Consider the following 23141-nt stretch of genomic DNA (forward strand, 5'->3'; position numbering starts at 1 on the left):
AGAGTGGAGGACAGATTTAATTTTGCCTTCATAGTTTCTTTTATACCTGCCATAATTCCCAAACCCTACATTTCTGAGACATAATCTTTCATGACAAACGTAGGAAAACCTCTCGTAGCTTGAAGTCATAACAAGTGGTACAGGACAGGTAGACGACGTGTTTTTCGGATGGAAAATGAGTCAAACGCGAAAACGCAGTGATGCACTTCAACCATAACCCAGGCAGTGATAAAGCGCACAATTTGTAAAGGCAAAATATCCTTTAAAGCAGGGTCAACAAATAATCTCCATCGCTACTTAAAAACACAGTATTGTAGAGCCGATGAACAGGCTACACTTTGAAGAAGTCAGTGCAGTAAATTAAGATGGAGGAAATAAGGAGCTCTATTATACTGTAAAAATGTTTATATTTAAGTTTAGTGATTACATGTCTCTGTGATCCCTTAATTACCCACACTGTGAAAAATAATAAGTTCAGTTTACTTGAAAAAAGGGTGGAAACTCGTTGTCTCAAATAAGTAACCAAAACTTTGCTGCATTAATTAATGTATACACAATATAGAAACATTTAAATATCTGGTTCATCTTCCTACAAGATGTGAATGTTTATTTTCCTGCAAGAAACATGTCTCGTGTTCTTTTCAAAATGTTCTTTTAGCTTTTCAATAACCGTTGGAAGTCACATTCACCTTGAAATAAACTCATTTAATGGAAGACTAGAGTCAGACGTCATGTCGGAACACATGTGCACTTTATTGGGATTGTTTAGTCAGTGTACAGGTTGGCCCCACAGGTCTGGCCCCACAGGTCTGGCACCCCATCACTGAGAGACCCCTTTGCCCCACCACCCCAGGGAATGAAACCTCCATCAGGGGGAAGAGGTCACGACTGGGTTTTGCATAACAAAAACAAAAAAAATTAAACAGGACCAAGATATTTTTAAGGCTGAAAGTACAAAAAAAACCCAGACATAATTTACATTCAAGCGATACTACAACCATGTTTAAGTATGCGCCAACCACTGGGCAGCCTTCACAGAGGCGAATACGTGTCTGAACAATGCAGTTAACAAACATTTGGAATGACTCAAAAGAAAAACAAAAATGTACATTTTTTTTTAAGTCCCCAGATGCAACTGCAGAACCCTGGGGTGATTTTTTTTTTTTTTTATAAACCTAGCCAAAACATTACTGTCTCCTTCATCGTTCCAGTTTAAAATCCTGAGTCAAGCGCCAAAATAACTGAAGCCATGTTGGTCGTCTAGGCTCTGCGCCTGAGTGTGTATGAGAAATGTGTGTGTGGTTGTTTTGCACAGAGCTGAAGTTGTTGGGCGTCTGGTTGGGGAGGGGGAAGGAGGAACAGTCTGTTTTTTTAGAAGCATTTGCGGTGGACGATGGAGGGGCCGGACTCATCATACTCCTGCTTGCTGATCCACATCTGCTGGAAGGTGGACAGAGAGGCCAGGATGGAGCCTCCGATCCAGACGGAGTATTTACGCTCTGGTGGGGCAATGATCTGCAGAGACAAGGGGAAGATGCATTAGACACCATTTCTTCTTGCATTCATCTGACTCAAACAGAGCAGTATGTTACTCTGCTGGCTGGGCAGAGGCTCAGCTCACCTTGATCTTCATGGTGGATGGGGCCAGGGCGGTGATCTCCTTCTGCATCCTGTCAGCGATGCCGGGGTACATGGTGGTACCTCCGGACAGCACGGTGTTGGCGTACAGATCCTTACGGATATCGACGTCACACTTCATGATGCCGTTGTAGGTGGTCTCGTGGATTCCGCAAGACTCCATACCTGAGGGCAGAATCAAAACACCGGTTAGCAAGTGTAGCTGCAGGATAACTAGAAGGGCTTTTTCCTTATTTTTAGGGATGTAGTGCAGGTTATGTTAAGTTGGTAACTCACCGAGGAAGGATGGCTGGAAGATGGCCTCTGGGCAACGGAACCTCTCGTTTCCGATGGTGATGACCTGACCGTCGGGAAGCTCGTAGCTCTTCTCCAGGGAGGAGGAGGAGGCAGCGGTGCTCATCTCCTGCTCGAAGTCCAGGGCGACGTAGCACAGCTTCTCCTTGATGTCACGCACGATTTCCCTCTCAGCTGTGGTGGTGAAGGAGTAGCCACGCTCTGTCAGGATCTTCATGAGGTAGTCTGTGAGGTCGCGGCCAGCCAAATCCAGACGGAGGATGGCGTGGGGCAGGGCGTAACCCTCATAGATGGGCACTGTGTGGGTCACACCATCACCGGAATCCATGACGATGCCAGTGGTACGACCAGAGGCGTACAGGGACAGCACAGCCTGGATGGCAACGTACATGGCGGGGGTGTTGAAGGTCTCGAACATGATCTGTAGAATGAAAAGAGAACACGTTAATAATCAATCACAATAAAAAAGTACTTAACTTCTGTGGCCACTGCACTCACTACATGCATTATTGTGAGGCTAAGATTAAAGTTAGTAGAGAAACAAAGTGCACAAAGTCATCATTCCTTCACACTTGTGCATGTCAGATGTCTATTAAAGTAGTGCTGATTTAATAACTCAGCTACACAAGTGCAGATAAAAGGCACACAGTCAAGAGAGACCTGTTGATGATAGATCATCTTATAGGAGACAAGTCCTGGAGGAGAGGGGGAGGAAGGAGCAGGTGAGAATGGAATGGAGGGAAACCCAGGAAGAAATTAGGCTACGAGTTAAATAGCTAATAATACGGGATAAGCTAAGGATGCTACATTCTGTGTGTGCTAAAGTTAAGGGTTTGTACCTGGGTCATCTTCTCCCTGTTGGCTTTGGGGTTCAGGGGGGCCTCTGTGAGCAGGACGGGGTGCTCCTCGGGGGCAACTCTCAGCTCGTTGTAGAAGGTGTGATGCCAGATCTTCTCCATGTCATCCCAGTTGGTCACAATACCGTGCTCAATGGGGTACTTCAGGGTCAGGATACCCCTCTTGCTCTGGGCTTCATCACCAACGTAGCTGTCCTTCTGGCCCATACCGACCATCACACCCTGGAATCAAGACATCAGAGATGGTTAGATTATATATTCTGCACTAAAACATGGATATACATACAGTTTACAAGTCCAAGTACAGGTGTTACTGTTTAACTGGTGGCGCGGGGGACTCGTGATATTCTGTAACGGTAGGAATGTGTCAGGGGCGTGTACTTTGAGGAGCCATTGTCGAATAACCAGGAAATACACATTTCGATCACTTCTGTCGTTTACATTTATCTTTTGGTATATTTGGCTGGATAGGAACACTTTGATGCACATTCAGTACCAGTGTGGGAGGTTGTGGTTGCGATGCAGATATCTGGACGCGTACAGCGAGGACTACAAAATGACAATGAGGTGACTGGGAATGTCTGTTCAAAACATTGCATGCTTGAATAAATCATTTAAAACCAGTTATTTTTGCCAGACTTATTACTGAATATCGTTCTTAATGTGATACCAAGTCCACCTGAGACCCGTGTACACCTTCAGACAGCCTACAAGTGAAGCACACGTAATTTACTCAGTTTGAAAGCAGTGTGGAGAAGTCTTCAGCTGTGATCGGCCCAGGTTAAATTGTGATACGACTTCTGTTCTGTGGCTATCTACCAGCGATCATGTTTAATATTAAAGACTACACACACACACACACACGTATCCCTTATCAAAACAGTATTCTGCACTTTGCAGCACTTATCCAGATAAGATGTGACTGTTTACTTGGTTAACTTTCATTATGCATCGCTACAGCGACACAAAACGAATGAAGAGGATACTCACATACGTTGAGAACTACAAACACATATATTCATAATGTTTACTCTGCTGTGAACATGTTTTAGTTTCCATCTTAACATTTATGCTTTTATCTTTGTGGTCTTTTGTATCTATTTCTGTGTAACTTGGTAATATTAATATGAATTCCTTGTTATTGTTGTCTTTCCATCTGTTGGTGATGATTAAACTACATAATGCCAACTACATTGCCTGATTTGCATATTTTATATCATATAACTTCATATCTGCACTGGAATACATTTATGTAACGGTATTTTTTTTTTTTTTATCCTCTAGAGCAGAGAGAGGAGCTGTGGATTATTGTTATTGAGTAATGCATCAGTGTTTCTTAGGGTCAAAAACACTAAACTCACAACTTCAAATGAAAGTGTTTAGTTTATTTAATAAAAGAGCAAATGTCCAATATGAAAAGTGACAGTAGATATAGTTAGTTGCATTATATATAAAAAATATGTGTACATTTTTTTTTTTTTTAAACACGTTGAATTTCAGGGTGGGTGCGGGGCTCCGTTGGCGGGGCGCAGTTGTAATTGTGTAGTCCTCGCTGTACACGTCCGGATATCGGCATCGCAACCACAACCTCACACACTGGTACTGAATGTGCATCAAAGTGTTCCCATCCAGCCAAATATACCGAAAGATGAATGTAAACGACAGAAGAAGCGATCGAAATGTGTATTTCCTGGTTATTCGACAATGGCTCCTCAAAGTACACGCCCCTGACACATTCGTACCGTTTTAGAATATCACGAGTTCCCCGCCCCACCAGTTAAACGGTAACACAGGCACATGAATGCATGCGATGTATTGCTTTGCGTGTCTGTTTACTTCTATATTTGTACTTATTTAGGTCTTTACTGCAACACATGAATTTCCCCTATAGGGACTGATAAAGGATCATCGTGTGTACTGATTGACTGGCTGGTTATACATCTCATATGCAAATGCATATCAAGTCTAAAATGTCTCTATTCTTTTGGAGCTCAATGCCTCACCTGATGCCTGGGGCGGCCGACGATGGAGGGGAAGACAGCACGAGGAGCGTCGTCTCCGGCGAATCCGGCTTTGCACATACCGGATCCGTTGTCAACAACCAGTGCGGCGATTTCATCTTCCATGGCTGAACTGTTGAGGAAAAAAGAAACATCGGTTAAGTATCAATTGCAATATGGCACTACTATTAAAACAACAAAGCTGCGTTAGTTGGTTTGTACCTTACACACGGGCCGTTTCTCAATGTCGAATAAACCAGCTGCTGAAGAGCCACTATTTCAAGTATTCATGCGTCATGGAGTGGCGCCGAAGGACCTTTTAAGGCCCAATCCCAAACCACGCCCTACACCCTACTAGAGTGTAGGGCGTGGTTTGGGATAGGGATGGGAAAGATTAATCGAATATTCGAAATTATTCAGGTTTTGTCTGGGAAAGTGTATGTAAGAAGGTTTATATATATAGGATTACTTTAAAACAGTCCCAAATAATACATGTTCACTTCAATACAGTTCAAGATAATACCTGTTTACTTTAATACAGTTTAGAACAATATCTGTTTGCTTTACAGTATATCATGTCAAAATCATCAAATGGAAGTTTACCCCATGACCATTCATTAAAAGATGCTGTTGACGGAATTAGCATGAACTTTACTGACGTGGGTTATGCGCAGTAGCGTGGCGTGGGAAAAAATGTAGGGGAAGCCCATTTTTTGGGTTGGGTCAATAACGTAACCAGATGAGTGATTACAGCGCCCGGTATCATTTTAGACACATTTGTATCACACATATGCAGGACTTGCACACGCCTGTTATCTAACCGAAAGGTCCGCATGCACTCTCCAGCTGAAACTCTGTCCTTATTAATTTAAGCATTTTACTTAATGTATGCAGACAATCACACAATCTATGTGATCTTTGGATTTACCGTGCCTCTCAATTGCCCGTGACAGGTTGGCAAGGTCGATGAATCCTGAAGTTGCCCAAGGATTGTTCAGGGAGTACGAAACCTTGTCAAAAAGAAGACATGGCCAGCAAAATAGACGCTGAAGTTTAGCGGTTCCAGTTAGCCACTCCATGCGGACACAATTGTCCTCATTGAACGTTCGATTCTCTCCCTTTTCCCTCTGTGTACACAGCTCAAGTGCGGGCATTGGTCTGTCATCTGATTTAATTTTTTGTTGAATTAGAGAAAAGGGGCTTCTTAAGGTGCTTTTATCCGGGGTGGAGGGAGTTACATATTAGTTAAATATAACATTGGGGCGTGTGTGATTGTAGTGGGTGGAGGTGGTGAAATGAGGATATCCATTTTGGAGTTCAATAATATAGTTAACGTTACACAATAATAAGGAAGAGAGCTACTTTTGTGATACATCGCTATCGATATGGATTTAGAGTGGATATTTGAGACTTCTAAACAGTAAACAAAAACATAATTTATGGGTGAGTGTTTTTAGCAGAGTCATATTATGTCTTTGTGATTCTGTTGATTATTACCTGTCTGTATTATGTTGCAGCTCAGCTGATGTTGGATTGATGGCAAAGGGAGAGGGACTTAAGTGAGAGTGAATCCCCAGGGGGATTCAATGGAGCCTGAAGACCTGCAATGAGACCCTCACCCTGCACCTGAGTCTCAACTCCCAGAGCTTTGCAAGCCTCTCCCTGTTCCTTATTTTTATTAAACAGACGTTAAGCTTCCCAATGGTGTGGTCTTCATTTTGTGAAAAATATGATTACCTCACATATGTTGTTGCTGTTGTTGTCTTTGTGATAGTTAAATTGCTCCTGCTGACTTGAGCCAGCCATTCTTTCCTCCTCTCTGTGTCAGTGGGGAAACCTTACATTCATACTCCTTTCTCTGAGCGCTTGGAGCATCCCCAGGCAGCACAGCAAACCATGGGGGAGACTATATGCCGGACAACACGGAGGAAAAGGCACCGACAAACTGCATGCATGCTATTCAATGTTTATTGAATTCCATGTATTTACTGTCAGTTGACAATCATTGATAGGCACCTGTCGGTCTCCTGTCCTTTCTGAAATTCATAAAGAAGACATTACTCATTTAGATTACTTATGTCCTCAATTACCAGGGGATTACTGAAACCACCATGAATTAAAGAAATTGTAGAAATTAATCTAAATCTGAATTTTGAAACCTTCCTTCCCTCCCTCTAAATATATCAAACATTAGGAAGTGATGCTCCTGACTACCATTCAAGTTTAAGAAGATAATATTTGTTTTTATCAAGTCAAAGCAATAAACAACAGCAACAGGCTCTTTAAGGCAACGTTAGCCTAACATATACATATGTTAACAGGTAAGATAGCTGTTCACACTGTATATTTTTCTGCTATTTTATTTCTATTTGAGATGTTTACATTTTCGATTGTTTAATTCTAGTCTTTTAACTGTCTTATGTACAATGCCTTGTCTTTTGCTGCTGCAAAGCAAACATGTCCCAAATTGCTATCAATAAAGTACTTCTTATTTTTATCTTAATCCTCAAATATTAGCAAATTTAACTTTTTCAAATATTGATGTAACTACATACGCATCGATATGTTGTATAACTATTGCAAATCAAAACCTTTATTCACTACTTATTACCAAAAATCGTAGTTCTATCTCCGGTAATCATGCATTCAAATGTCCCACCACGAACTTCCGGGGAACTATTGAGTCTCCCTGAACCACGTGACGATCAAGCATTTTGGTCCTCCGCTGTCGTAACTCTTCTCTCTATGGCTCTGGCCAGCGCCATATATGGCTCTGGGTCTGGCAACACAGTCAATCATTATCCTGGTGATTATTTCGCAGAAAAACCTAGTAACCCCGCCCCCTTTAAAAAAAACGGCTCTTATGAACGGCTCTTTGAAATGAACAGAGCCATAAGTTCCGGCTCCCTTCAAAGAGCCATAATTCCCATCACTACTGTGTGTGTCCGTCAGGAAACACGCTGTGTACAAGTAGTTCCAGCAAACATCCACTGATAAACTGCGATGTTAACAACCCATGATAACCTCATATTTGTTTAACTTAGGTTCATACCTGTGTTTAGTCTAGAAAAAGGTAAATGTGTGCATTTTATTATAAAGTTGTGTATATTTACAGACTGTTGCAAAAACTAAGAAGCTTATAAAAATGAGGTTTAAAACTAAAAGTGCTTTACAAAAACACAATTACAGATGTTTGGAGTTTTATTTTAGTTATTCATTTAAATGTTTTGTCTAACAGATGCTGATTTGAAACCGTTACAGTTACGGCATTTCCTGTTTCTGCCGGAGAGAGGGGAGTTTGTCCCAAAGCTTGCCGCTGTATTTACTCCCTCCATCTGACAGGAGGAGCCTCGTTGAGCTGCGAGTGGTCCACGGAGTTCACTCCGTCACGGAGGGGGAGTGTGTAGGGGTAGGGTGTAGGGCGTGGTTTGGGATTGGGCCTTAAAAGTCCTTCGGCGCCACTCGATGACGCAGTATACTTGAGAGAGTGGCTCTGCAGCAGTTGGTTTATTCGACATTGAGAAACGGCCCGTGTGTAAGGTACAAACCAACCAACGCAGCTTTGTTTTTTTAATAATAGTGCCATATTGCAATTGATACTTAACCGTTGTTTCTTTTTTCCTCAACAGTTCAGCCATGGAAGATGAAATCGCCGCACTGGTTGTTGACAACGGATCCGGTATGTGCAAAGCCGGATTCGCCGGAGACGACGCTCCTCGTGCTGTCTTCCCCTCCATCGTAGGCCGCCCCAGGCATCAGGTGAGGCATTGAGCTCCAAAAGAATAGAGAGACATTTTAGACTTGATAAGCATTTGCATATGAGATGAATAACCAGCCAGTCAATCGGTACACACGATGATCCTTTATCAGTCCCTATAGGGGAAATTCATGTGTTGCAGTAAATACCTAAATAAGTACAAATATAGAAGTAAACAGACACGCAAAGCAATACATCGCATGTATTTATGTGCCTGTGTTACCGTTTAACTGGTGGGGCGGGGAACTCGTGATATTCTATAACGGTACGAATGTGTCAGGGGCGTGTACTTTGAGGAGCCATTGTCGAATAACCAGGAAATACACATTTCGATCGCTTCTTCTGTCGTTTACATTAATCTTTCGGTATATTTGGCTGGATAGGAACACTTTGATGAACATCCATTACCAGTGTGTGAGATTTTGGTTGCGATGCCGATATCCGGACGCGTATAGCGAGGACTAAAAAATTACAACTGCGCCCCGCCAACGGAGCCCCGCACCCACCCTGAAATTCAAGGCGTTTCAAAAAAAAAAAAAAAAAAAAAAAATGTACAAATATTTTTTATATATAATGCAATTAACTATATCTACTGTTACTTTTCACATTGGACATCTGCTCTTTTATTAAATAAACTAAACACTTTCATTTGAAGTTGTGAGTTTAGTGTTTTTTACCCTAAGAAACACTGATGCATTAATCAATAACAATAATCCACAGCTCCTCTCTCTGCTCTAGAGGATAAAAAAAATACCGATACATTAATGTATTCCAGTGTAGACATGAAGTTATATGATATAAATATGCAAATCAGGCCATGTAGTTGGCATTATGTAGTATAATCATCACCAACAGATGGAAAGACAACAATAACAAGGAATTCATATTAATATTACCAAGTTACACAGAAATAGATACAAAAGACCACAAAGATAAAAGCATAAATGTTAAGATGGAAACTAAAACATGTTCACAGCAGAGTAAACATTATGAATATATGTGTTTGTAGTTCTCAACGTATGTGAGTATCCTCTTCATTCGGTTTGTGTCGCTGTATTGATGCATAATGAAAGTTAACCAAGTAAACATTCGCATCTTATCTGGATAAGTGCTGCAAAGTGCAGAATACTGTTTTGATAAGGGATATGTGTGTGTGTAGTCTTTAATATTAAACATGATCGCTGGTAGATAGCCACAGAACAGAAGTCGTATCACAATTTAACCTGGGCCGATCACAGCTGAAGACTTCTCCACACTGCTTTCAAACTGAGTAAATTAAGTGTGCTTCACTTGTAGGCTGTCTGAAGGGCTCTCAGATGGACTTGGTATCACATTAAGAACGATATTCAGTAATAAGTCTGGCAAAAATAACTGGTTTAAATTATTTATTCAAGCGTGTAATGTTTTGAACAGACATTCCCAGTCACCTCATTGTAATTTTGTAGTCCTCGCTGCACGCGTCCGGATATCTGCATCGCAACCACAACCTCCCACACTGGTACTGAATGTGCATCAAAGTGTTCCTATCCAGCCAAATACTCAAAGGACACGCCCCTGACACATCCGTACTGTTACAGAATATCACGAGTTCCCCGCGCCACCAGTTAAACAGTAACACCTGTACTTGGACTTGTAAACTGTATGTATATCCATGTTTAGTGCAGAATATATAATCTAACCATCTCTGATGTCTTGATTCCAGGGTGTGATGGTCGGTATGGGCCAGAAGGACAGCTACGTTGGTGATGAAGCCCAGAGCAAGAGGGGTATCCTGACCCTGAAGTACCCCATTGAGCACGGTATTGTGACCAACTGGGATGACATGGAGAAGATCTGGCATCACACCTTCTACAACGAGCTGAGAGTTGCCCCCGAGGAGCACCCCGTCCTGCTCACAGAGGCCCCCCTGAACCCCAAAGCCAACAGGGAGAAGATGACCCAGGTACAAACCCTTAACTTTAGCACACACAGAATGTAGCATCCTTAGCTTATCCCGTATTATTAGCTATTTAACTCGTAGCCTCATTTCTTCCTGGGTTTCCCTCCATTCCATTCTCACCTGCTCCTTCCTCCCCCTCTCCTCCAGGACTTGTCTCCTATAAGATGATCTATCATCAACAGGTCTCTCTTGACTGTGTGCCTTTTATCTGCACTTGTGTAGCTGAGTTATTAAATCAGCACTACTTTAATAGACATCTGACATGCACAAGTGTGAAGGAATGATGACTTTGTGCACTTTGTTTCTCTACTAACTTTAATCTTAGCCTCACAATAATGCATGTAGTGAGTGCAGTGGCCACAGAAGTTAAGTACTTTTTTATTGTGATTGATTATTAACGTGTTCTCTTTTCATTCTACAGATCATGTTCGAGACCTTCAACACCCCCGCCATGTACGTTGCCATCCAGGCTGTGCTGTCCCTGTACGCCTCTGGTCGTACCACTGGCATCGTCATGGATTCCGGTGATGGTGTGACCCACACAGTGCCCATCTATGAGGGTTACGCCCTGCCCCACGCCATCCTCCGTCTGGATTTGGCTGGCCGCGACCTCACAGACTACCTCATGAAGATCCTGACAGAGCGTGGCTACTCCTTCACCACCACAGCTGAGAGGGAAATCGTGCGTGACATCAAGGAGAAGCTGTGCTACGTCGCCCTGGACTTCGAGCAGGAGATGGGCACTGCTGCCTCCTCCTCCTCCCTGGAGAAGAGCTACGAGCTTCCCGACGGTCAGGTCATCACCATCGGAAACGAGAGGTTCCGTTGCCCAGAGGCCATCTTCCAGCCATCCTTCCTCGGTGAGTTACCAACTTAACATAACCTGCACTACATCCCTAAAAATAAGGAAAAAGCCCTTCTAGTTATCCTGCAGCTACACTTGCTAACCGGTGTTTTGATTCTGCCCTCAGGTATGGAGTCTTGCGGAATCCACGAGACCACCTACAACGGCATCATGAAGTGTGACGTCGATATCCGTAAGGATCTGTACGCCAACACCGTGCTGTCCGGAGGTACCACCATGTACCCCGGCATCGCTGACAGAATGCAGAAGGAGATCACCGCCCTGGCCCCATCCACCATGAAGATCAAGGTGAGCTGAGCCTCTGCCCAGCCAGCAGAGTAACATACTGCTCTGTTTGAGTCAGATGAATGCAAGAAGAAATGGTGTCTAATGCATCTTCCCCTTGTCTCTGCAGATCATTGCCCCACCAGAGCGTAAATACTCCGTCTGGATCGGAGGCTCCATCCTGGCCTCTCTGTCCACCTTCCAGCAGATGTGGATCAGCAAGCAGGAGTATGATGAGTCCGGCCCCTCCATCGTCCACCGCAAATGCTTCTAAAGAAATGGACTGTTCCCCCTTCCCAACCAGACGCCCAACAACTTCAGCTCTTCATGACGTTTGACTATTGTCTTCCATTAAATGAGTTTATTTCAAGGTGAATGTGTCTTCCAACCGTTATTGAAAAGCTAAAAGAACATTCGAAAAGTACACAAGACATGTTTCTTGCAGGAAAATCAGAGGGGTATATAAACATTCACATCTTGTAGGAAGATGAACCAGATATTTAAAAAAAAATTATATAGCGTTAACATTCATTAATGCAGCACATTTGTTAAACTAGTGAAATAAAGAATTTTTAAAATGGCCTTTAATACAGGTCTCATTTACTTGTTAAATGGCAGATTTCCAGTCAAGACAAAGGCTAACTTCAATGATTAAAAGTATCGCCTAAACTAAAATCTCTATACTATAGATGACTTTGAATCCTTAACCCTTAAATCCAGATGTTTCAGTCTCTATAGAACCATGTGTTAAACTCAAAGTGGTCAGATCACCTTTTTAGGCATAACCATTTTCATTGTATTCCACAGGTAGCTGCTTATTGCGTTAATACATTACTGAACCAGTGAGTCACAATACAAAGATGATGACACTATACATGTGTAATATTTAGATGCCATTACAGACAGTCATTTGGATTTATTCCACAAAACAACATTCAGTAGACCGTTGACTTCAGCAGCTTAGTGTCTCCCCTCGGGGCTTCTTAAAATCCTGTTCGCAGTGAAGGATTTTGGACTTTAACCTGGAACTAACATAAGTACATATTCAGTTTACAGGGTATGAAGGTGCTTTCAAAACCTGACTACTCCAAACATACTGAACTGTAGGGATGCACAATTACTTTACATTTTGTTAAAAAAAACAATATGGACTTGTGCAATATTCAAATTACATTAAGGGCAGTTTGGTAAAGGCTATGATAAAATATCAGAACGTGTTGTGGAGCTGCAAAGAAGCCCGGTCTGGTACAGAAAAATAACCTTATAATAATATAATCTTATTGCTAGTTCAATTCCAGTCAAAATAATTAGAATCGAGTTAAACCCAAACTAGAGACACACATTTGCTTTAAGGAAGTTAGTGCAAGCGCATGCCTAAAACTAAATGTTCTTATATGACTTAACTCGAATGCAAATGTCTTTTGAAACGTCAGCAAATGATGTAGCATAAAATCCTAAATGACAGAACACAAAATGCTGTAGGCTTGTCAGAAATGTGTGTCAACATGTACAAAAAGTGTCATATTGCTTCAGACTCTAACCAAATAGTGTGTAAATGCCATATTCAGGTCTATTCAAACTATTTAAGGGATTAGTACTTGGTAATTTAATATCTTAAATTACAGAGTGTGTGGGAAAAACCAACTGACGCAGCTTTGTTGTAAATATCCTCCTAAAACCTAAAATCCTCGTACTGCTAAAAAGACTGAAACAAGCTTTTTTTCAAATAAAAATAGTGTATTTAATGCACATTTCAAGGTAATAGGAATATAATACAGGCAGTAGAGATAAATACTCTAAAAGGATGTGGCTCGTGCCGTTTGTGAGCATATTTCTGTGTATTATCTTACATTGATCAGCATCTGCTCTGGCCTTTCTTTCCCTCTATCATTACAGTTAATTTAGCTGAAGCTTTTATCCAAAGCGACTCACAATAAGTGCATTCGACCAAGAAGATACAAACTTGAAGAAAACAGAATCATAAAAGTACATCAGGTTTTATAGAGCAAAAACATTTCAAGTGCTACTCAACTGGCTTTAGGTAAGCCAGTCCTTTATTATATAAGTGCTTTGTTAATAGTTCTATCGCTCGAGGTGGAGTGTAAAGAGATGAGTTTTCAGTCTCCCCCGGAAGGTGTGTAAGCTTTCTGCTGTCCTGATGTCAATGGGGAGCTCATTCCACCATTTTGGAGCCAGGATAGCAAACCCACATGTTTTTGCTGATGGGAACTTGGGTCCCCCTCGCAGCAAGGGTGCAGCGAGCCGTTTGGCTGATGCAGAGCGGAGTGCTATCCTCAGGTATCTCATCATTTGTGACCACGTTCTCCTCCTGAGATCATGAGATTGTTAATAAGCTATAAAACACCTTAATGATGAGAACATTGACAAATCAAAAAGTGTTTTTCTTCTCTGAAGACACATTCAACTATCACAGGGACTTTAACAGCAGGGTATTGCCATTAGTCTCTTTTGCTTTCATGTAATGTTTACACAGGCCACTTTATTATTTCATTCAGTGTGCATATATAGTATTACTTTCCTGATATGGATCTATTTTGTATGACTGTTTCACATGGATGTACTTTGTTGATCCCAAATGAAATGGTCTCCTTACAGCAACAACGCATTGCACATGAGTTAAAAATATAATAATATAACAAACACAAAAAGATGGGTACTGTGGGGGAAACTTCTGAAACAATTGGAAACAGTACATAGAGACACGAGGAGAGCTGGAGCTTTGACGGCAAACACTGACGGTTTATTTGGAGTTACGGCCGGAGAGTTGACACAGCGGTTGCCAAACCAATTCTGAAGAACTCTTCTGCAGCTCGAGGTTTTAACTTCAGAGTGTAATAATCAACATTCTTTATCAGTGAGACTAAACAATTATGGACCCTGAATCTAACTAGAGCTCTCGTCCATAGAAAAGAATGTGCGCCAGGGATCCTACGTCCCTGAACAGTAAACTACCTCATGGCAGCTTGTGCTCTGTCACAGACTGGCAACAACAATGCGCCCAAGCTGCTCCTCCTTAAGAGAGATAGCAGCAATACCCAAGGCCGTAGAACTATGCCATGGGGGTACCACTTTACAATAAGACAACCCGTATAAAGGGTTTACGAATAGTTTATTTATTAATTAGGTTGTGAACACTTTATACATCTTTAATACGTGAGATAAACAGGGCAACTGTGACCGGTTGCTTGCCAAACAGTGAGCCCACATTTATCTGTACTGCTAAGTCTTATACTGGCTACCTAGCTTACTTTGTCTTCTTCATCAGCCAGCATCCTTGGTGTCTGTTGTTCACTGAGTTGATTCTCGCTAAGTAACCAATATAAGGCTTAGTCATCTTGCCAAATAGTGAGCCTGTGTTGAAAACTATGTTAGAACCGGTTTATAATGGTTCTTAATGATTAATAAAGTGTTTACAACCTAATTTATAACCTAATTATAAACCCTTTATGAATCCTTTATAAGGGTAGTGTCATTGTAAAATATGTACCAACTATAGAATATACAATATATATAAAACAGAATAACTTAGACTGTTAGAAGTCGTTTTTATTCTGAATTAGGCATCCACAGTCTTGCATAAAAAGACATGTCATTGTACACGTTACAGTTACATAAACTTATCTTGTTTTATTAGAGAATTAGCAACCTGGTGTTGAATCCACAGCAGGGGCACGGTTCAGACAGCAGATGGCGACACAAGTCCATTTCTACCTATAACCAAAAGCCAAAAGTGAGGTGTGACTGACACCAAATGGTCTTTTAATCTTTATTTATTTGTATGTGTTTTATTTAATATATATGTTTTATTTAATTGATAGGTTTTTACTTGTATTATTTGCAGAGGTGAGAGAAGTACTGAGATCTATTCTATCCTATTCCAATCCCAAAAAACTATTTTCCATCTTCTCCTCCCTCCTGGACCACCCCCCCAAAGCCCCTTCCCCCTCCTCCCTTCTGTCAAGCGACTTTGTTAACCACTTTGAAAAAAGGGTTGATGATATTCGCTCTTCTTTTTCTGACTCACTTTTACTCACCGCTGGGTCACCAGACCCTCCTTCAACCCACACACTAACCTCCTTTTCCCCTCTCTCTCCAAGTGAGGTTCTGCCCCTCATTACCTCTGCCCGCCCTACCACCTGTCCTCTGGACCCTATCCCTTCAAACCTCCTTCAGACTATCGCTCCTGATATTCTACCGTTTCTCACCCATTTCATCAACACTTCTCTAACTTCTGGTCACTTTCCACACACTCTCAAGGAGGCGAGAGTAAACCCTCTCCTAAAGAAACCCACTCTCAACCCGTCTGATGTTATAAACTACAGGCCTGTCTCTCTCCTCCCGTTCCTGTCTAAAACACTTGAACGCGCTGTCTTTAGACAACTCTCCTGCTATCTCCATCAGAACAACCTTCTGGATCCGCACCAGTCTGGTTTCAAGGCAGGTCACTCCACAGAAACTCCCACACCACGCCGCTCCTCCGCTCCCTCCACTGGCTTCCGGTAACTGCTAGAATCCACTTCAAGACAATGGTACTTGCGTACCATGCTGCGAATGGATCTGGCCCTTCCTACATCCAGGACATGGTTAAACCGTACACCCCAGCACGTGCACTCCGCTCTGCATCAACCAAACGGCTCGCTGCACCCTCGCTGCGAAGGGGACCCAAGTTCCCATCAGCAGAAACACGTGGGTTTGCTATCCTGGCTCCAAAATGGTGGAATGAGCTCCCCATTGACATCAGGACGGCAGAAAGCTTACACACCTTCCGGCGCAGACTGAAAACTCATCTCTTTCGACTCCACTTCGAGCGATAGAACTATTAACAAAGCACTTATATACTAATAAAGGGCTGGCTTATCTAAAGCCAGTTGAGTAGCACTTGAAATGTTTTTGCTCTATGAAGCCTGATGTTCTTACATGATTCTGTTTTCTTCAACTTTGTATTTTGTTGGTCGAACGCACTGATTGTAAGTCGCTTTGGATAAAAGTGTCAGCTAAATGCAATGTAATGTAATGTAATCTTGTGTAAAAGTAGAAGTCAGAGTGTAGGAATACTGTGTTACAGTAAAAGACCTGTAATCAAAATGTCACTCAAGTAAAAGTACAAAAGTATAAGCATCAAATAAACTTAAAGTACCAAAACTAGATTGGTTAATTCCAGAATAATATATATGATATGTTTTATAATGATTGATCATTAAAGTGTTCTCAAAGCTGGTAAAGGTGCAGCTAGTTTTAATCACTTTGTAGACTGCAGGCTAGCTTGTGAATTTACTCCAGGTGGAACTAAAGTCTGATTTAACACTTGATTATATTTCACATCATTCATCCAGATCTGTAAAGTCACTTAAGGCATTAAATATATGCAGTGGAGTAAAAGCACATGTATTTACCTCTGAATTGCAAAGGAATAAAAGTGAGAAGTAGCATAAAATGGAAATACTCAGGTAAAGTACAAGTACCTTTAAAGTGTACTTAAGTACGGTACTTGAGTTAATCTACTTAGTTACTCCAATTTGATTAGCGACATTCTCAAGTTGGTCTTTTGATCATTTGTTTATTTTGATTATTTTTGATTATTATTTTTTTTTTATCGTATTAATTGCTTTGGTCTTTTATCTTACCGAGAGGCTCATTATTTAGTTCATTGCGTTTTATTTTTCATTATCATATTTACCCGAGTGTCCATTAAAGTGTTATCCAATGCTGGATCCAATGCTGGATAACAATAGAGCTCTGTTTTAACATTGTATGGCCTCTGTTTAGAAATGGCTCTCATCCGAGGCAAGAAAGTAGAAAACATTGGATTTTATGGAGAAAATACTCCTGTTCAAATTGAGTGATTAAGACATCAACTGTACGCTCAACGGGCACTACTTTTTATTAATGAAATCAAAGTTTATATAGAAATGTACATACACAAAGGTAACTCAAAGTGCTTCACAAACAAAACACATAGACAATTTACAAATAGAAACAATACTATCTCGCCATTCCCTGATAATATGAGGTTTGTGACTCAAAAAGAACACTTATTACCAATCCATACGTATACACATATACACATAATAAAAATAAATAAAAATACACTACAGTTACAATAATATTAAAATATGAGAAGCCCTTTAATGATCTGTAAAAGTCATGTTACTGTAAAGGGAGATTCAAAGGAACTGAGTGTCAATAATCTTTTTGTCCTGAAATAATTAACTGAAATATATTCCCAGTGGTCAGTGTGTAACACAACAAATCACTTGGCTAACAAACTACATAAACTCCTTTCACCTCCTTGATAAGCACTAAACATGTAAGCTTTAATTCCTCCACACAGCATGAGCAATGCCTTATATAACATAATTACCTCAGGATTAAACCAGGAGTGTTTAGTAGTGCTGGGAATAGGTTTCAGTTTGTTTTTTAATTAATAGCTTTTTGCACAAACAGATACGTTCAGGGTTCTCTTTACTCTGTCATGAATTACAATGAATAGATGTGGAGAGAGAGAGAGAGAGAGAGAGAGAGAGAGAGAGAGAGAGAGAGAGAGAGAGAGAGAGAGAGAGAGAGAGAGAGAGAGAGAGAGAGAGAGAGAGAGAGCGAAAAACTGCTTCCTTATTTGAGTCATGCTGCCTTCAGGGGCTTCTACTACATTCGCCTCCAGATCGCAAATAAGATATTTTTTGTGTATTCTCAGGTTAAAAATACAATGAGAACAAACTTGTAGTAGCTTTTGATATTATAAATATTAAGTAGCAAATGTTCAGCTGGTGTGTTGTTAATATTAGAAATAAATGTAAATATTTCCATTCCTTTTCCAATTCAGGGTGATATATACAGAAGCCTAGAACGTGTGCATTGTGTAAATATACAATACACTTTTTTAGACATTCTCCATGAAACATTGATAATTGATCTTAATTCAAAAGGTTCTGGATTTTCAATAGAACAATAATGAAAAACTGTTCTTTCGGATGTCGGAATATTTCAAGTCGTACTTGAATGCAGCACTACCCAACGTTCGCTCCATGGCTCGCTCCCGCCGGCTCCCGAAGGAAAAAACCGCCGCTGTGGCTCCGCCCCCTGAGAAGGGTATAAATATAGGCGGCTCCTCTTCTCCCTCAATACTGCCTTCTTCAACCGATTCTTTAGTGTCGGAGAGGAGCAGGGAAACCAACCTACAAAAATGGTGAGTAATGAAGAAAACGAGAGTAGTCTAGCTTGTATTATACAAATATCGACGTTTTTGTATAAAAAAAAGATTTATTTCAAATTAACGGGAATTTGATTGTTTTTCGTATAAATCGCGCAGTGAGGTGGTTCTAGACCAAACCGTTGGAACAGTTTCAAATTCAAAATCTAATGGCTGTATAGAAATATTTGCTAAAAACTGCAGTTTATTAGGAATAAAAACATAGATTATAAAACGGTTTGCGGAAAGCTGTGTTCCCGTCTTCATGGGTTTGGAAGCATGAGTCTGCGCATTACTGTAACCCGGCGAGCTAGAAGACGCCATCACGACCTGTCCGTGAACGTTACACAAAGATAGGATTTTCCAGCAGGGAGGAGAGATGGAGGAGGGGAGACTCTCCTCCCTGCTGGAAAGTCCTAAACTGTTGCTCGGTTTGGGAGGGGCACTGGGCAGACGACAGAGTGAAGCAGGTACACGTGACTCAGCACAAAGTAACCACCTCCGGATAGAGATTATAACATCTCCCCGCCCAAAGCACCATCTAAAAGGGACTGGATTTTGAGGACACTATTGTCCATTAAATCGGCCATTTTGTAACTGTCCCAACCTTTTTTAATCCATTCTTAATTTGTTCATATAAATGCAATAAATACAATGTAATTATGAACCATGCTGCGTTTTATTTGTCAAATTGACACATGGAAACTGTAAACTTTTAAATTATGCTGTACTATTGTAAGGATATTCTGGGTCAGTGATTGCACTGTATAAACTGACATGGAATGTTTCAGTTCAAATTCTCAATATGAATTATTAGGTCATTTTCATACAGCAAAAATGTTATCTGAACAAAAGACTCTTTAATATAATAATAATAATAATAATAATAACTGTTTGTCTCTCCTCCACAGCGTGAGTGTATCTCTATGCATGTCGGCCAGGCCGGAGTCCAGATGGGCAATGCCTGCTGGGAGCTCTACTGCCTGGAGCACGGCATCCAGCCTGACGGTCAGATGCCGAGTGACAAGACCATCGGAGGAGGAGACGACTCCTTCAACACCTTCTTCAGCGAGACTGGAGCCGGCAAACACGTCCCCAGAGCCGTCTTTGTGGACCTGGAGCCCACTGTAATCGGTAAGGATACACATATTTGTATTTAAACGTGAAATCATATTTTTGAAGAAGACGGGTAGGACAGACGGATAAATAGATGCTTATTGAACCCAAATAGGGAAATTATTTTGTTGCCGCAGCAGTGTGTTCAGGCATTAAAATATATAAATAATAAAATAAAATCGATAAACAGCAAATATAATATCTACAGTAGAATAGACGTGTATCTAAAATATTCCGGATTATTCTGGTTCAATACCCATGACTGTACCCGTGTTGTTCCTCAGATGAAGTCCGTACAGGAACCTACCGCCAGCTCTTCCACCCCGAGCAGCTGATCACCGGTAAGGAGGACGCAGCCAACAACTACGCCCGCGGTCACTACACCGTCGGCAAGGAGATCATCGACCTGGTGCTTGACAGGACTCGCAAACTGGTGAACTCTTCATCTCATTACATGTTGCAAGTGAAGCCTTTAAAATAAAAACATATTTCGATTGATGGCAAAACATTTAAAACCATTATCCCTTATTTCCAGGCTGACCAGTGCACAGGGCTCCAGGGTTTCCTGATCTTCCACTCCTTTGGAGGAGGAACCGGCTCTGGCTTCACCTCCTTGCTGATGGAGCGTCTCTCTGTCGACTACGGCAAGAAGTCCAAGCTTGAGTTTGCGGTTTACCCCGCCCCCCAGGTGTCCACCGCTGTGGTGGAGCCCTACAACTCCATCCTGACCACCCACACCACCCTGGAGCACTCCGACTGTGCCTTCATGGTGGACAATGAGGCCATCTACGACATCTGCCGCAGGAACCTGGACATCGAGCGCCCTACCTACACCAACCTCAACAGGCTGATTGGACAGATCGTCTCCTCCATCACCGCCTCCCTGCGCTTCGATGGTGCCTTGAATGTGGATCTGACTGAGTTCCAGACCAACTTGGTGCCCTACCCTCGTATCCACTTCCCTCTGGCCACCTACGCCCCAGTTATCTCCGCAGAGAAGGCCTACCACGAGCAGCTGTCGGTGGCTGACATCACCAACGCCTGTTTCGAGCCGGCCAACCAGTTGGTGAAATGCGACCCCCGCCACGGCAAGTACATGGCCTGCTGCCTCCTGTACCGTGGTGATGTGGTGCCCAAAGATGTCAACTCTGCCATCGCCACCATCAAAACCAAGCGCACCATCCAGTTTGTGGACTGGTGTCCCACTGGCTTCAAGGTGGGTATCAACTACCAGCCCCCTACCGTGGTTCCTGGAGGAGACCTGGCCAAGGTGCAGAGGGCCGTGTGCATGCTGAGCAACACCACCGCCATCGCAGAGGCCTGGGCTCGCCTGGACCACAAGTTCGACCTGATGTACGCCAAGAGGGCCTTCGTCCACTGGTACGTTGGAGAGGGGATGGAGGAGGGAGAGTTCTCTGAGGCCAGAGAGGATATGGCCGCCCTGGAGAAGGATTATGAGGAGGTGGGCACCGACACCGTGGGGGACGAAGGAGAAGAAGGGGAGGAGTACTAAGCCACTGAAACATCTGTGGTGAAGACTCTGACCCTCCAGAGCCTGGACGACCATCTCTTTAGCTTGGCTTCAGTTATTTTGGCACGTGACTCAAGATTTTAAACTCTTAACGATGAAGGACACCGTAATGTTTAACTAGGTTTAAAAAAACAAAAACAAAAACAGGGTTCAGCTGTTGTATCTGGTGACGTACATTTGTTTTTAATCTTTCTATTTTCTTTTGAGTCGTTCCAAATGTTGGTTAACTGCATTGTTCTGACAGGCATTGATGATGGGATGCCAGGCCGGGGGAGGCAACCTGTACACCAAATACACCATTTCAATAAAGTGCACTTGTGTTCCCGACATGACATCTGCCTCTTCCATTAAATGACTTTATATCGAGGTGAATGTGACTTCCCTATCTGGTACAGAAAATAAATAACACATGATCATTTCAATATATCTTTCAATGATGATGAGAATTTTTATTTTTTTTTTAAAGGACCTTTCAATCGAATTTTCAAATGTTACGGCGTGTGAGATCCGAGTCAAAATAATTAAAATGACTTGAGATAAATCTCAACTAAACAGACACACATCTGCTTTAAAGAAGTTAGTGCATACTCGTGCCTACAATTAAATGTTCCTATATGACCCAATGCAAATGTACTTGCTATTCACTTTGCAATTACTCATTTGATTAAATATAATGTGACTATAAATAAAATACAGACAGCGGAGATAAATACTCTTAACGTTTGTGGCTCGTGCTTTTAGTGCACATCTTTCAACTAAAAATGACAAACACTACAGCAGTTGATGGATTGCCTGACAGAAATGAAGTCCTGGCTGAGCAGACATTTTCTTAACCTCAACGAGAGCAAGACTGAGGTCATCTTTTTTGGACTCCAGCCTCTTCTGTTGACATTCTGGGTCCTCTTAAAACAAACATCCTCCCCTCGGTCATGAATCTTGGAGTGACTTTTACTAACACTTTTAAATTCGAGAAGCAGGTCCGCAGCGTAGTGAAATCCTGCTTTTTTAAATTAAGAGTATTGGCCAAAACCAAGTCTTTTTTATCTTTCAAAGACCTGGAGAGAGTTATCAAACGCCTTTGTGACCTCGAGACTCGATTATTGCAACGCTCTATACGTGGGTATGGACCAGGCCTCAATTAAACGCCTGTAGCTGGTGCAGAACGCAGCGGCACGTCTCCTCACTGGCCACAAAAAGCGTGACCACATCACCCCACTTCTGGCCTCATTGCACTGGCTTCCAATTCGGTTCCGAATTGATTTTAAAATCCTTTTATTTGTTTTCAAAGCACTAAAGGGGCTGGCTCCGGCCTATATAGCAGAACTCCTCCAGCGCTACACCCCAGCCAGAGCGTTAAGGTCTGCTGACCAGTTGCTGCTGGTAGTGCCTAAAACCAGGCTAAACACCAGAGGGCACCGAGCCTTCGCGGCGGCTGACCCTAGGCTCTGGAACACTCTGCCCCTCCATGTGAGCTCGGCCCAGACCCTAGGGGCTTTTAAATCAAAACTAAAAACTCACTTCTTCACCCTGGCCTTCTAATCATAGCAGAGCACGACTCATGACACTTCTCTGTGTTTGATTTTTATATTTGCTGTTGCTTTGAAATGATGAATTAAACGCAGACCCCACTGAGCTCAGATCCGTTACGTATTGATGCACAGAAGACTTTGTCT

The 23141-nt window shown here is 42.0% G+C and overlaps 3 protein-coding genes and 1 long non-coding RNA gene across 4 annotated transcripts; 3 read left to right on the plus strand and 1 right to left on the minus strand.

The window, feature by feature from the left end:
* Positions 1-729: 729 nt before the first annotated feature.
* Positions 730-5110, minus strand: LOC117451022 (actin, cytoplasmic 1-like). Its single transcript, XM_034089096.2, has 6 exons — positions 5012-5110; positions 4793-4922; positions 2772-3011; positions 1915-2353; positions 1622-1803; positions 730-1515 (listed from the first exon to the last, which is right to left on the minus strand). Exons 2-6 carry the CDS (start codon positions 4913-4915, stop codon positions 1372-1374), a joined length of 1128 nt encoding a protein of 375 aa, XP_033944987.1. The 5' UTR covers positions 4916-4922; positions 5012-5110; the 3' UTR covers positions 730-1371.
* On the plus strand, positions 4857-6491 carry LOC139434265 (uncharacterized). Its single transcript, XR_011643637.1, has 2 exons — positions 4857-4946; positions 6307-6491. It is a non-coding gene; the product is annotated as an uncharacterized lncRNA (long non-coding RNA).
* A 1731-nt stretch (positions 6492-8222) lies between these two features.
* Positions 8223-11990, plus strand: LOC117451232 (actin, cytoplasmic 1). The gene is made up of 6 exons (XM_034089433.2): positions 8223-8329; positions 8419-8548; positions 10249-10488; positions 10907-11345; positions 11457-11638; positions 11745-11990. The coding sequence occupies exons 2-6, from the start codon at positions 8426-8428 to the stop codon at positions 11886-11888; spliced, it is 1128 nt and encodes a 375-aa protein (XP_033945324.1). The 5' UTR covers positions 8223-8329; positions 8419-8425; the 3' UTR covers positions 11889-11990.
* Positions 11991-18746: 6756 nt separating this feature from the next.
* LOC117450885 (tubulin alpha chain) lies at positions 18747-21800 on the plus strand. Its single transcript, XM_034088891.2, has 4 exons — positions 18747-18818; positions 19733-19955; positions 20222-20370; positions 20473-21800. The coding sequence occupies exons 1-4, from the start codon at positions 18816-18818 to the stop codon at positions 21448-21450; spliced, it is 1353 nt and encodes a 450-aa protein (XP_033944782.2). The 5' UTR covers positions 18747-18815; the 3' UTR covers positions 21451-21800.
* The last annotated feature ends 1341 nt before the right edge of the window (positions 21801-23141 follow it).

The sequence above is a fragment of the Pseudochaenichthys georgianus genome, chromosome 8, assembly GCF_902827115.2.
Source record: "Pseudochaenichthys georgianus chromosome 8, fPseGeo1.2, whole genome shotgun sequence".
Lineage (NCBI taxonomy): Eukaryota > Metazoa > Chordata > Actinopteri > Perciformes > Channichthyidae > Pseudochaenichthys > Pseudochaenichthys georgianus.

Excerpts from the sequence above, each read along its gene's own strand:
- LOC117450885 (XM_034088891.2), top strand. Across the intron at positions 19,956-20,221 it reads CCTGGAGCCCACTGTAATCG|ATGAAGTCCGTACAGGAACC; the intron begins GTAAGGATACAC and ends GTTGTTCCTCAG. Across the intron at positions 20,371-20,472 it reads TTGACAGGACTCGCAAACTG|GCTGACCAGTGCACAGGGCT; the intron begins GTGAACTCTTCA and ends CCTTATTTCCAG.
- LOC117451232 (XM_034089433.2), top strand. The coding sequence starts at position 8,426 with ATGGAAGATGAAATCGCCGCACTGGTTGTTGACAACGGATCCGGTATG. Across the intron at positions 11,346-11,456 it reads CTTCCAGCCATCCTTCCTCG|GTATGGAGTCTTGCGGAATC; the intron begins GTGAGTTACCAA and ends TTCTGCCCTCAG. Across the intron at positions 11,639-11,744 it reads CATCCACCATGAAGATCAAG|ATCATTGCCCCACCAGAGCG; the intron begins GTGAGCTGAGCC and ends TTGTCTCTGCAG.
- LOC117451022 (XM_034089096.2), bottom strand. The coding sequence starts at position 4,915 with ATGGAAGATGAAATCGCCGCACTGGTTGTTGACAACGGATCCGGTATG. Across the intron at positions 3,012-4,792 it reads TCGGCCGCCCCAGGCATCAG|GGTGTGATGGTCGGTATGGG; the intron begins GTGAGGCATTGA and ends TCTTGATTCCAG. Across the intron at positions 2,354-2,771 it reads ACAGGGAGAAGATGACCCAG|ATCATGTTCGAGACCTTCAA; the intron begins GTACAAACCCTT and ends TTCATTCTACAG.